The sequence below is a fragment of the Marmota monax genome, unplaced genomic scaffold, assembly GCF_021218885.2.
Source record: "Marmota monax isolate L192 unplaced genomic scaffold, Marmota_monax_Labrador192_F-V1.1 WCK01_AAM20220418_F8-fsc00132, whole genome shotgun sequence".
Lineage (NCBI taxonomy): Eukaryota > Metazoa > Chordata > Mammalia > Rodentia > Sciuridae > Marmota > Marmota monax.
In genome coordinates, this window is record NW_026695199.1 from 4,348,404 (window position 1) to 4,363,853 (window position 15,450).

Genomic DNA, 15,450 nt, shown 5'->3' on the forward strand with positions numbered 1-15,450 from the left:
ATTTAGTCTCCACCTTAATACATTAAAAACATCAGAGTAAACCAAGAAAAAAGCAGAATAAAGGAAATAATAAATATTGGAAACAAATGAAGTTGTAAACAGAAAAAAATAAAGAAATCAATTAAAATAAAAGGTCTTTATAACCTTATATGAAATTTTACAAATCACTACCTAGAATTAATTGCAAGAAAAGATGAAGGGGAAAATATCACTATAGATTCTTTGAACATCAATAGGATAATAAAGGAATATTATGAAAAATTTGATGCCAATAAATTCACTTACATAGATGAAGGAGATAAATCTTTGAAATACACAATCTACAAAAGCTCATTCAACAGGATGCAAATTACATGCCTCAAAATAATAACAATTAAAACAGACTCTGCCAGAAAAGAAGGGAACACCTCCCATGTTTTTTACGAATGTTATTCTGACAGCAAATCCAAAGACATTATTTTCAAAATCTGACAAATTCCTATAATCAAATAAATTAAAAAATTAACAAAATATTAGCCAAAGAAATTCAGCAATGTTTACAATGGTTATTACATAAAGATAAGTGGAATTTATCCTAGGAATGCAAGGTTAGTTAAAATTTGAAAATTTATCACTATCACTCATCCTATTTACAGTCCAAATCAAACCAAATAAAAGCAGAAAATAAAAAGTGATCATCTTAATAGATTCAGAAATAGTATTTGACAAAATTCAACTAAGACTATTTTGTGATTTAAATTTAAAAAAGAACAAAACAAAAATGTTCACCAAACTAGAAAGAGAGGAGAAATTTTTAACTTGATAAAGGTCTTCAAAGGAAATTCTGTAACATATAGAATGATGAAATGTTGAATGCTTTTTCCTGAGATTGAAAACAAAGCAGGGTGTTGGCTCTTATTACTTCTATTCATGTTGGAAGTCCTAGCAAATGCAGAAAAGCAAGAAAAAGAAATTTTAAAAACCCCAGAGGAATAAACTGCTTTTATTAACATTACTATATAGAAGATTCCCAAGAATTTACCATAGAAGGACTCATATATAAATTTACAAAGGTAGATGGTCATATATAAAAAATCAAACTATTTTCATATACTCTTACTGAACATATGGATACTGAAATTACAAAAGCAGAATAACTTACAATGACATTGAAAATCATGTAGTATTTATGTATGAATCTAATAAAATTTGTAAAATATATATATATATATATAAAACTTTAAAACATTGATTAAAAAAAGAAAACCATTAAAAATCGAGCAATATATCATGTTCATTGATTTAATAACTCAATATTGTTAAATTTGACAATTATCCCAAAATTGAACTATAGATTCTCAGAAGGAAACCACAAAATGTGATCAGAAAAATGTGAGTCCTTCACCTTTTTCTTTTTCAAAATTACTTTGGCTAACCTCAGTCATCTGCTTTTCCATATAAACTTTAGAATTTCTTTTGGATTTTCCAACATTGTCTGAAAGTATAAAATTTATAAAAAGACACAGAAGAGAATATTCCTGACCCTGAAGCAAGAAAATATTTCTTAGAGAGGAAATACACAATCCACTACTGAACCGAAGTGAAAGTCTTTTTTGTTTTAATGGAAAATAACTGAAGCACTTACACATTGGCATTGGAAATGCAGAATGGTACTTCCTAGAAAATGGTTTGGAAATTTGTAATAAGGTTAAACATATAATGATGATGTGATTGGGAGAGAGAGAGAGAGAGAGAGAGAGGGAGAGGGAGAGGGAGAGGGAGAGGGAGAGGGAGAGGGAGAGGGAGAGGGAGAGGGAGAGGGAGAGGGAGAGGGAAGGAGAGGAGAGGAGAGGAGAGGGAGAGGGAGAGGGAGAGGGAGAAAAGATAAGGTGAGATGGTAGGAAGGAAATAAGGAAGGAAGGAAGCCAGGACAACAAGTGCTAGTGAAGTCATGGAGAAAGGAGAACCCTTGTAAACTGTTGGTGTAAATATAAATTGTTTTAGCCACTATTAAAAAAGGAATGAAGTTTGCTTAAAAAATTAAAAGTAAAGCCAGGCATGGTAGTTTATGCCTATAATCCCTTCCACCTGGGAGACTGAGGCAGGAAGATAGCAAGACTAAGGCCAACCTGGTCAACTCATTGTAACTTTGTCTCAAAATAAAAAATAAAAAATAATCAGTAATGTAGCTCAGTGGTAGAATTCTTGCCTAGCACGCAGAAGGCCCTGGGTTTGATCGCCAATAGCGTGGGCGAACCACTTGCTCCACCACACACACAATACAATTACCATTTAATCTACTAATTCCACACCTGAAACCATAAATAATTGAAGTGAGGATATCAAAAAGATCTTTGCATCCCATGTTTTGTGCAGCATCATACATAATAGCTGAGATATAGAAACAACATTAATGTCCATCAATGAGTGGATAGATAAAGAAAATGTGGTGTACATAGAGGGAAAGATTATTTGGCTTTTTTAAAAAAGGAAATCCTGATATTTGTGATAACATATTTGGAACTAGAAAACACCATGCTATGTGAAATAAGCCAGACACACAAAAATAAGCACTGAATGACCCCACTATATGAGGAATCCAAAGTACTCAAACTTCTACAGAATAAGAGAGTAGAATACTGGTTGCCAGGAATTTGGGGGAGGGACATGGAAGGCTTCAGCCAAAGGGTACAAAGTTCCAATTGTGCAAGATGAGTAAGTTCTGTAGATCTACTATACCATAGGGCATATTGTTAGTAATACTGTATTCTATAGTTTTAAGTTTGTTTTAAGAGGGTGGATCTTATGTTCATTACTCAGACCACAAAAGAAAAGATCATTTAAAAATGTCTTAAATAGAAAAAAATAAAATAAAAGGGCTTTAAAAGAAAAGAGCATTTGGAGATGGTGGACAAACTTATAACCCTGATTGTGGTGATAGTCTCATGGATATATACTAATCTTCAAATTCATCAATTAGTATAAACAAATGTGTACCTGCTTTCAGCAATTTGTTTAGATCTGAAATGTCCCAGAAATGTCCATCTATTAAAAGCTTGCACCCTAGACAGTGGCACTACTGGGAGAAAATAGAATTTAGTAGAAGGATGTTGGGGGATGTGCCCTTAGAGGAGACATCCAGACCAGACCCCTTCTTCCCTCTTTTTCTTCCTGGCCATTATAAAGTGAGCCTACCTCTTCCACTTCATGCTCCTGCCTTAATGAGTCACGCCCCACAGGCCCCAAACAGCAAGATCAAAGAGTCATGGACTAAAACCTCCAAACCATGAACCAAAATAACCTTTTCCTTCCTAGAAAAGGTTGAGTATCTTAGGTATTTTGTCTCAATGACAGAAAGCTAATGTAAATCATACTTCAATTGAGTTAAAATAAGCAAAAGAAGTTGTGTTGATAGGAAACATCAGCACAGAAAAAGATTATTTGTATATGTTTGTAAATATTGAAGCCATAAATGACAACTAAAATACTGTTGAGGTATATTTAATCTTCAGAATTGATAATAGGAAGGACATCAGATTACGATATGCTACATCTCCTGGTGTTGCCATTGGCAATATGTCATTAAGATGAATGGGCTCCTAGGAGTGAAGTTATTGGCTAGGCAAACTTACAATCAAAATGAGCCCCATAAATCTAAGAAAAGAAAAGCTAATTTTCTTCTCAAGCAAATATCTTGGTGGGTTCCATGCTTATGTGGAAAGTATCCTTCCATAATTCCATGTGCATTATACTTGTCATTTTGTTGTTGCTTAGAATCTCTTCAACTAGGACCTTTCTTCTTACTAGGTGAATGATGAAGTAAAACTTAGACCATTCCATTTCTACAGGCTAAATTATAACAGGGAAAAAAATATAAAAATAGAGTTCACTTAAATTTTGCACAATGGCATGAGAAATTTTCAGTGCTTATTGTTTCGAAATGTCTAGGTTAGAATCTAGAAGGACCCCATATTTCAAATGGAGAATAGAAATTTGTGATTATAAATATTTGTTTTTCAATTTTCTCGAATACCAAAGGTGAGGAAGCTATTCTCAAGGGTAAAGCAATAGTGTGCAGGTCAGGTTTATTAAAGAAAAAAACTTTCCATTTATATTTAATGCAATTTGGAAGCAACTTTTATATATGTTGGATATGCTAATTACACATATTTCTTGCAATTCTTTGAAAATAGGTCTTCAATCCTATGCTTAGTAAAGAATGTTAACACACACACATATATGTATTTATTTGACAAATAATAATTGAAAATTTTTGCTGGTTGGAGCTGGAATGTTTAACCAAGCACACCCAGAGTTTACAGCTAAAGTGAGATGCACACATTTAAAAAATCATAGAGACATGTGTCTAATTATCACAATGAAAAATGGCACAGGAAATGCAAGGTGCTCTTATAAGCCTATAACAGGGAAATTTATCTCAACAGGGGATTAAGGAAGGTGTCTCTAAAGACATTGAAACTAAGATGACCTGAAGGAGCATCTAATTATATGAAATTTAGAGGGAGGAGCAGAATACGCAGAGGAGGCAGCTCATGTTACATGAATAGGTGTGTGACAAGCTCATATCCTGAAATAAATCAGTGTTGATAAAACTGGTGAGTGGGAAAAGAGCAACCTGGAATAAAGCAAAGAGCTATGCAAAATAAATTCCGAAAAATTGGATTTGAATGTGAAAATAAGCAGAATAAATCTACCAATGTCACAGCATATAGAATTCATCAAAGAATAATACTGTAAATATATAGAGTTGCATCATGCTTCTCTGAATATTTTAAATTTTGGTAAAGATGAAAATGTTAGAAAAACTCAGTAATAACTGGGATGCTGTACAAAGGGAAACTTTCTAGCAATAATTTCCATGATGATTATAATATAAACATCCTAGCATATTATAAAGATTATTCTGTCCTTCCCTCTTGTATTTTATAGTCTATTACACTGTACTCTCGATTGCATGCTAATTTATTTTTTGCTTATGTGTGCAAAGTTTATTTCTTCAACAAAAATGTAAGCTCCTGAAAGACAGGTTTGTATTCTGCTTCTTTTATACAGTAATATATATATATATATATATATATATATATATATATATATATATATATATATAAAATGTCAGTTACTTAAAAAATCCTATTGACTAGAAAAATTTCAACTGTGAATATGAATCTGAATCTCGAATGAACATCAGGCTCACAGCTTGCCAGAATTTCCCATAGATAAACTCAATGTTTGGCACACCACAATTAAGAACAACCATGATAACTTCCCACAATCAAATCAAGAATTGTGTTTTATTTCGTTCTCTGAGACTGTGAACAAATAATGACAGGCCTTCTAATATAATATGGAGAACAGCAAGAATTTTCCTAGGGTTTAAACTTCAGATAAGGCAAAAGGCAGAGCATTTATTTTTTTCCCTCGAATATGACCTCAGAGATTTTATTTTCATATACTGACATAACAAAAATCGAAAAGAAAAATGCAAAATGATAGGGAAGTACATATCAAGTCTCACCTCTTCTTCTATATGACAAACCAAGCTGACTGAATCCATACCTCCAAACCTCTCATGCCAACTTCTTTTTAATTTTACCAACTAACCCAATTCTTTGGTATTTTTTTGGCCAATAATCTTGCATTATTATGCATTCTTTCTCAATAAATTATCTTTTTTAACTCAAACCCAGTTGTTCCGATTAAAATAATTTTAACCATTCTCATCTCCTACCCAATAAAACATTTTTCCAGAAATAAAATTTTAATATTTGTTAATTGTGTTAACTGAGTCTACGTGAATATGTCAGAATACAATGGCAGAATTAAAATAGTGACTGAAAAATATTTCATAAACTGTTAGCCACACTTTCTTCTGGAAAGTATTTGTATTACTTATTGATGTTGAATATTTTTGATAAGCTATCCTTAAAATGTTAAATATTTTGTTTCTTATTTAAAAATTAAATAATTATATAAAGAGCTATGAGTTGCAATAAATTTAAATTTATAATAAATCCCAGTTCTCTCTCTTTCTCTGTCTCTCTATATCTACATCTACATTTATTTACACTCCATGCATATAATCTGTGCTTATATATGAAGTATAGATGCCAAACAGAATGTGCGATTGCTCTGCAGTTTCTGGCAAAATAACAAAATAAGTAAATATGTGTTTTTAAAACACAGTTGTTTTAGTTAGCAGTCAATGTTCTTCACTTAACTTCCTGTTTGATTGCCTGGTATAAATTTTGTATTTTAGTGGCATTTTGCAATCTCCTCCAGAGGGAGGAGCTATGATTAAGATATAAATGTCCTAGATAAAAGAGATCAACAATGTCTAATTTACAACTCATGTAATATACATATTAAATAAACAACATTAGCATGTCCCAGAATCTGTCCACCACATTACTGAAGGGTCATGTGAGAGATAATGAGCAGGTTAGAATGCTCCCTTCAAAGAAGTTTACGAGCCTCTCATTCTTGTAATTTTCCCCTCTAATATTGAGTTGCCTTAACTTGACTAATTAACTAAACAAGCTCACAAGTCAAATGCTATTTCATCAGATTTATAGTTTTTTCAAACAATCGGTTTTTATTTGTTGAAGGTCTGAGTGTACATTAAGTGGTTCATTGATACCTAAAGTTACCTAGGACTAAATGTGTAGTTCAGTGGTAGAGTGTTTGCCTAGCATGTATACGACCCTGGGTTCAATTTCTAGCACTGCAAAAAAATTAAATTTAAATTTAAAATAAAAACATAAAATCATACCAAGAATTGTGGAATAACAACATAATAACTTAATTTAAACTTCTGATCTTTTAAAGATAACTTATAAACTCTGTGCTGTGTAGTTTAAGCAATGTAAGAGAATTTGTATAAGAATACCTAGGGTTCCATTATTACATCTTATTTTCTGATAGATACAACTTTTATTTATGTAAATAGATCAACAGAAATTTACTTTGCTTGAAGATTCATTAATCAATGTATACTGCTACATCTGGATGTAGATAAAATCCCAAAAGGAATTCCAGTCAGAAAAAAAATCTTACTTCACAGCTGTAGGAATAGTGATAGCCATATTTCATTGTAGGATTTGGAACCTAGTTTCCATATATTTTCTCCTATGCAGTTCAAGCAGTTAAATATTATAAATGCAGGATTAGCTTCCTCAATATCAGCATATGAATCAACGAAAATGCAATTCTAATAAGTAGATTCCATTCTAAATAATATTTATGTTAATTATTCTAATGCATAGATAGCACCTAATTCACGCAGATATTCCAGTTCTAGTCACCCAGAACAACTCCTGATATATGCCTGTGTACATTATGTAAAATTTATTAAATAACTTCCAGGAAGACAGTCATGAATATGGAGCATTTTATTCTTATTGGTTGAGAGATATGGACATTTCAGTGCTGTCCAAATTCTCGGTTTGCTTCGATTGTGTGTGTGTGTGTGTGTGTGTGTGTGTGTGTGTGTGTGTGAATGCAGGGTGATGATTAACTTTGACCTTGGGAATATTCATATCAGAATTAATACCTAGCTCAGGTTGGGTAATAAAAATATTATATTAGTTTCCTTGATAATAAACTGCAACTTTACCTTAGACATTCAAATTTTTAACTAATGGACATCTCTAGAAGATATACATTCCCCACACTACAAATAGATATACACAGAACTACTCCAAAGTTGATTTAAAGTTTATAAGTTTGTGAATATAGAAGAAATCAATAAGCCATATTTTCCAGGTTTCCACAATTTAGTTACAAGTAATGTTCAGTGTTTTTTTTAAGCTGCTGTCACTAACTAGATGAGCTGGAAAAAAAAATAATGGTTTTGTCAATTTTGAAGAAGTAGAAAGTACTGATTAAACTCTTGCTTCTCTCATTGGGCAAGGGAGTAAAACACAGGAGCAATCCTAAGAAAGAATTAATTGCCCCAAAAAGAATGAATTATGAATTGCAAGGAATCTAAGGCTGTGTTCTCTAAAAAGGACAGATTTCATGAGTTAACTAGTGAAAATAATTCTGCTCATTCTGAGAAAAAGACAAAGACACTTATCTCAACTATTTGTTTATTTATTTTTCATAGGGGTGGTACCAGGAATTGAATCCAGGGGCACTTAATCACTGAGCCACATCCCCAGCCACATCCCCATATTTTAAATATATATATATTTTTAATTTAGAGATAGGATCTGAGTTGCTTAGGGCTTTGTTAAAGTTTCTGAGGCTGGCTTTGAACTTGCAATCCTTCTGCATCAGCCTCCTGAGCTGTGGGATTACAGATGTGCAACACTTCACCTGGCCTCGACTAATTTATATGACAATATTCCAAATACTCAATTATATTATCTCATTAGTTCATACTTTTTTAAAAAAGTGATATGATATAAAAGCTATGAAAAAATAAATTGATCTTTCCTTTACCTAGCAGAAATGGTGACCCATACCCCTTAAAGCAACTAAAGTTTGAGAATGGTAATGAAGTTATGATCAAGTACTAGTAACCACCAAAGGCTAAGATGATCATGGAAGGATGAATGAATAGAAAGAGAGAAAGACGTGCAGTAGGGTCATAATGGGGCCTCACCAGTGTAGTAGAGAGGAGAGCTAAGATGATGCCTTTGATATAGCTTCGAGGTGATATCTCTACCAAGAGATCAAACTCAGTGCTCAACGGTTCTCTACAACCTGTTCAGATTTACACATATTATTCAGTGTGAAAGATGGAACCTAGTACATAATAAATTTTAATCTGCAAAACTATTTCATATGATTCTTACTTGTTCATCATACTATGCATTTTCTAAAGTTATATCTTAAATTAATGCATTTTTGCTTTACATAAGATACCTAAGATGAGGGCTGCTCATCTAATGACAATGTCAAACTATGGAGAATTTTTTTAAGAGTCACAGTTTGGACACACACACTATTGGAACAAAATATAATGTATAGAATCCAAAGCAGCAACAAATAGCAATGTATCTGAATGGTCTTTGTATTGGACATTGAACTTGGATTTTGAATATGTCTATAAAATGCTAAGGCTTTACAACGGTTTAATGATTGTATGATTCAAAAATATGAAAATGTTCTTGCTATATTCCCCTACATATCCAATCCCACAGTACTCCAAAAATAAAATATTTTTTTAAAAGACTACTGCAGACAGTTGTTGCAAGCCATAGAGATGGTCTTTCTCATCAAAATACTGGTTTCCATTTTTGTCTTGCTACACTCATTCAATGATGGTGAGAAGTTCTATTTAGATTTTCTCAAGGCTTCTTCAAGCACAGTGGGAAACTATATCAGTATCTAATATTTTAAAAACACATTTCACAAATGTAGCTTTCATTTATTTGCAAATAGACAAGAATGAGTCATAGAATGAAAAACTGAAAATCTACTTTTTAAAAAGGCACCAGTTAAAGAAATTAAGTGAACCAAACTATGGAATGAACTCAGGGGCACTTGACCACTGAGCCACATCCTAGCCCCATTTTGTATTTAATTTAGAGACAGGTCTCACTGAGTTGTTTAGCGCCAGCTTTGGCTTCGAAATCACAATCCTTCTTCCTTAGCCCCCAGAGCTGCTGGGATTACGGGTGTGCGCCACCACACAGGACTCAAAATTTTTTTGAAAAAGTACAAAATTTTATCTTGTAATTGTCTCGTTTTTAATTCACATGATTTGTCTAATTGTTTATTTGCTTTAAGATTGTAAGCACTGTAAAAGTAGTGACCATATTTGTTGTGATCTTATACATGTGTATTCATTTATATACATTTGTTTACATACACTATATACACACAACACATGAGTATATACAACATCTGTAGGTATTTACATATAGATGTAAATTTACTTCTAGCACACTATAGACTAGTATAATAGGAATTTATTGAATGAATGAATGAAATTTAAAATATCGTTTATGAGCATTTATTTGATGCTTTAATCTCTTCAACAATAAATCCTCATCCAGCACCAAACATAAATTTACTTGGAATAAATTGTCTATACGGTTTTATTCACCTACTGAATTACTGTATCTCAAATATTTCATAGGCCTTCTTTAATAGACATGTAATAAAAAGTAAACTTAAAATTTCATTTACTCCTAGCCTTTCCTCTTTTTTTTTTTTAGTATCTGTTCTTTGGCTTTAGTCATTTGTAATAATAAAGCAACATGCAAATGTTAAGACTCTACAGGCAAAGTGTTTGGCACTAGTAATACAGAGAGCTCTCTAGTTCACTGGGGAGTTGATTTGAAACAAGTAACTAAACATACAGAGAATGCCAACAGAAGTACGCACATGTGTTATGTAAGTTTGAGGAGAATGGCTGTGTTTCAGGAATACTTAAGATGTCAGAGCATGAGAAAAATGGCACGGAAACTTTGATTAGAATTTTGAAGGAAGACTATGGACTATGGGGTCTTATTAAAAGTGAGGAGGAAGACTCATTGCAGGCTGAGGAAACAGCACATGAACACGTAATTTCCCTGCTGTCCACTCTCTTCCTCCAATTCTGCAGATGACAGTGGAACCACCCAAGTGCACTGGTACCCCTAACAGTTCTAGTTTGCAAATTTCATCATTTCTTCTTTTTGCTTAAATTTTTACTGAATTCTTGTATAAAAGTTTAGAAGTTTTTAATCTGGTACACAAAGCTCTTCATAAAAGTGATCACTTTAGTTTCAGTAGACAGTTTTCAACATTTATTTGCAAGCATATTTAAAGTTTCATAGCTTTTACAAGGACTCTGTTGTCTTAGTCAAGAATGCATTTTTCTTTTCCTCCAACCACTTTCTACTTTTTAAAAGATTAAACTCAATTATTACATATCTAGAAAAGCTTTAATGAGGTTACCCCCCCCTCCCCACAACACCCTGTTTATGCTTCTTATTTTTGATTTATCAGATTGTGCCATTAGGTGTGGCTTATTCAATTGCCTTTTGACACCAAGATCTACTTTCTGGCACTCATACCTCTTATCTCTGCCTCACTTTTGGAGGGCATCAAATGTAGGTATTACTGAAAAAAAATTAAATAGTCTATACTCTGGAATAATTTAGATGGCTCACTTATGCCTTAAGTTAATGTTCTCCATATTAACTGGCAATTAGCTGTTTGAAATTATAGATTTAAAATATTTGAAAGGACTTTAAAATTATCTAATAAAGTGTTTCAAAAATATTTTTGACCATGATCCACAGAAGAAATGTTTGACATCACAACATGGTACATGCAAAGATTTACAATCTGAAATACTTCCACTACATAACACTTAGACTTACTACTAAAAATATAGCAAAATTAATATCAAATGTTTTTGCATTACTACTAAATGTAACAAAGTTTATAATGTCAAAAGAAACCAAAATCAGTTTCCTATTTTCCTGTTTATCCACAAAAAATGATTTCAAGTCCCATTAATGTGCAAATTCCTCATACTATTTATTTAGCTGTAGACTCTCCCCACATTTTACAGGTAAAAGTGAAGTCTTGAGAGAGGTAAGAAAAGTAAGCACAAAATTGGATCTAGAATATATCTAAATATCATGCTGGTTCTCTTTTTACTTTGCTAAGAAGCTACAGCACACATGACTCCTTTATTCTAGGAGACTATATATCCCTTGGGCAAAATTCTTTTACTAATGTGTTCAGTGAATCTTGTCTTTATGACAATCTGTACACTTTAGAAAAATATGTGTGTTAAAAACAGTAGTGGTCTGGAATCCAATTAGAAAGGATACATAAAATCATCAGACCTATACACTCTGAATCAAAGCTGATGAGGTTTCAATATGGACATTTCATACATCTATAACGATACTTTCAGAGCGGTAAAGTGAGTGAGTAGAGATGATACTATAAGTTGGGAAGAGAAGAACCAGTTGGTAGAAAAGCCATACTGCAGAATCCTGAAATAAAGGAACATGAAAGATCTTAAAGTTCTTTGTTAACTGTTTGAAACTGAAATTGTTAGATGTCATATTTATATGAATGTTTATTAAACATAAAATTTTTTATGTACTGCACATTTTACCTTGTTCTGCCCTTATCTTGGTATATAACAAGTATACTTTCTTGTATTTAACATTTAAAAAAATCAAAGGGGAGATTATTAGAGTAGAGGAAATGGACCAGGGGAGAAAAGAGGGAAGGGAAAGAGGAAATTAAAGAAAAAGTACAGATATTATGCTATAAGGTGCTGTCATGAAAGGGTCTGTGGGGGAAGCTTTATGAAATCGACAGTCGTTAAGGTTCGTGCTGTTATTGAAAAGTAAAATAGGGAGGGGAAGAACACTCTTCATTTAAGAGCGCAAGAGCCCACAGGCTTAACATATTTTATTTAATTGAAAACAAATCACTAAGCAATTGCAATTATCAGAGAATCATGATTAATACTAGGAAGTTTGTATCTGTAGAGATATAAACATCTCTTTGAGAAACAAGTTTAGACTAAGCAGGAGTTTGAATGAAATCACTCTTAAATATCATTTATTCATTTCTGAGTCTGAAAACAATACCTGGATATTACCTAAATGTAAATATACATATAAATGTTTTTACCTTAAGATCATTAATTTATCAATTATTTTGGAGTTTAATTATGACAAATGTTATATGGAACCTAAGTTTTGTTAGTTTAATAATTATATATTAATTTTAATATTTAATTCATATGATACAATAATTCCATTTCTGTTACATTTTCTTTTAAGTAAAATTCAAACAAAAATTCTAATAGATTGTCTTCTTCAATTTATGCTTTGCTGTCTCAAGAGATAATTCAAAAAAAAAGTAATAAAACTTACATCATGCTATTGACAATACTAAAGAAATTAAACGAAATATATTAAGCACTTTATGTTTTGAAGTACTGATTTTTCTGTGTTAAATATAATACAGTTCACATACTACTACATCTTACTATTTCCTTTATCTAAAAAGAAAAGACAATGGCACCTTTTGTTTCAAAAGTCTTACATTGAACAACAACAACAAAAAAGCCACAAAATACAATAACACACATAAAAATAATCTTATTTTTAAAGTAATCTGTACGAGGCAGCATCTGCACAGCCTGTCTCAGGAGTGGCCAGCATCTGTTCCCATTGATAACTCTTACTGAGAAAAGCTGAGTACTTACGAGTACATCATGGACCCGGACTGGGGCAGGTTCTATTCAGTCACCATCTGATCTGTATCAGCCAGGTCAGGGTTGGGAGGCTGTAAAATAATGACAGTCACTAGCACCAGAAAAGAAACAAGTCTGGCCAGTTTAATGACTGAGGTTTACCATCTTGATATAGTCTGATAAGAACATGATCAATTCTGTGCCAGCTGTTTCCACACAATGAACTGTAAATACCTGCACAGAGAAACTCCAAGCAGTAGAGGGCTCATAAGGTGCAACTGGTGATGATTCAGAAGGCCACACTTTTCAGGTTGGGGAGGTATGATCAGCATTGAGGTGAGGTGTGGTCCCAATTTGTTTTAAAATATACAAAACATTAGAGTACACTTCTTACTTCCTCATTAAAATATTCCTTCTCTTCCCTTTGAGGGAATCATGAAGGTGTGGTGGAGAGAAGTCTTGGGTTCTAGACTAGAGCACCTGTTTCACCTTAGTAATGTGACCATGGGCAAGCTGCTTAGCTTGTTGAGACTTATTTCCTAATAAGTAAAAGGGCTTATATTTAATAATATATCAGGGCTATATTTGTCTTTTCTAATATTTCCTGTTTCACTCTGAAATAAATGATTTTATTAAAAAAATTTATTCAGCCCCCCCAAAAACAAACAAAAAAAAATAGAAAAAGAAAAAAAAATCAAAACTTTGTTTCACCTTCCCATAATCAGGAATAGCTTAGTCCATTTTACTGGTGTTGAATTCCTCAGCATTTATAATTAGTCCCTTTACATATTTGCATATATTTATGGAGTTTTTAGAATGAATACATGAACTTTTAATAAAGATCAGTAAAACTGTAGCATAGACATTGGAAATTTAAGAAGTACTTTTAAAGATTCAGAGTGAGAAGATGGAAAAAAACAACTCTGTACATGTACGCTTTTGTTATTCATGCAGAATAATTTTGTCTAAAATACTCAAAGCAAAAATGAATCTAATCTTAACATTTTATAATAATATTCTTCTTTAGTAAAAAATACATTTCCCAAGATTTTTGGCAAATGAAAAAAATGAAGCAGATTCTCAGTTTGTATAACCATCAACAATATGAAAAAAAGACCTAATTTTTAGTAACAATAAAAATTTCTAAACAAATAATTCACAAAAAGTTACCAATAACTTTAACTACATTGAAAACTATACTTTAGCAAAAATAACTTTGCTCTTTGGAACATTGATTTATTTCAAAAGTAAAATTTATAAAATCAAACAAAAAAGTGCTAGAAAAATCGTGTCAATTTTAGTAAATGACTATATTCTACTATTGTTCTCATAATCCTTACTTGTTAAAATTTAAAAAATACTACCAGCCCTCTATATTAGTACAAACCAATGAGGTAGAAAATAAAGTATGTGGCTTAGGTGGAGAAAATTATGCCATACAAGAAGCAAGTTCATGTAAGTATAAGAATCAGCTTTGAGGATTCTGAAATGAGGTGTGGTATATACATATTTTTTCTCTTAGTTAACCAAATCAGCATTTTCATATTGAATCATAGCACTTACGAGAGAAGAGCTTAAGTGATACAGCAATATGTACTTTCACCATCCTTAAGCACTCAAAGATTGCAACAGAAGCAGTCTAATATTTAAAGGGTCAAAAATAGGTTAACTATCTCAGGAAAACTTCCTGTTCAGTGATTCTTTCAAATTTTCTTTTATTTGGTCTTAAAGCTTGAGTCTTCCCCCCACACAATCCTTCTGCTTTCCATAAATATGTAAAGATGACTTGTTTTTATATTCTGTGAGGTAAAGTCTTTGCCATGGTCAGGTGGCAGTACACTAGGCTCCTGGAGGAGACAGGCCTGGGTTCATTTCCTGGCACTGTCATTGATGACAGTAGGAATATACTTGGGAATATTCTTAAACTTCTAACCTCTTAGTTTGTCTCTCTGTAAAATGTAGATGACACTTATAATTAGTTTGATAATAAAATTAGTGTCTGGGCCATAATAAAGACCTCAAAGTCTTAGGTACTTTTTTTCAACTCCATTCCCCACCCCCACCCCCGCCTAGAATTAGCACTCTTTTGTTAATTGTTTTCAATAGACTTCAAAAGTGATATTTTCCAAGCTCTTCTGCCATATGTCTTCCTTTTCATATTGCCTTGAGTTCTTTGTTTTGTTTCAAATAATTAAAGACATAGATGTATTAGGCACTAATTAATGTAGCATATGAAGATTTTTAATATTCTTCATAAGACTGGATAACTAATTCTGAGGGTTGGT

The 15,450-nt window shown here is 32.3% G+C and overlaps 1 protein-coding gene across 1 annotated transcript in view; it reads right to left on the reverse strand.

Moving 5' to 3' along the window:
* The window catches only part of LOC124082247 (transmembrane protease serine 11F), an 88,575-nt gene that overhangs the window by 57,123 nt on the left and 16,002 nt on the right, over positions 1-15,450 (reverse strand). Inside the window, exon 2 of the mRNA XM_058574045.1 lies at positions 13,178-13,257. Within this exon, the coding sequence (XP_058430028.1) occupies positions 13,178-13,188 (11 nt within the window). The 5' untranslated portion in view covers positions 13,189-13,257. The remainder of the gene's footprint in view (positions 1-13,177; positions 13,258-15,450) is intronic.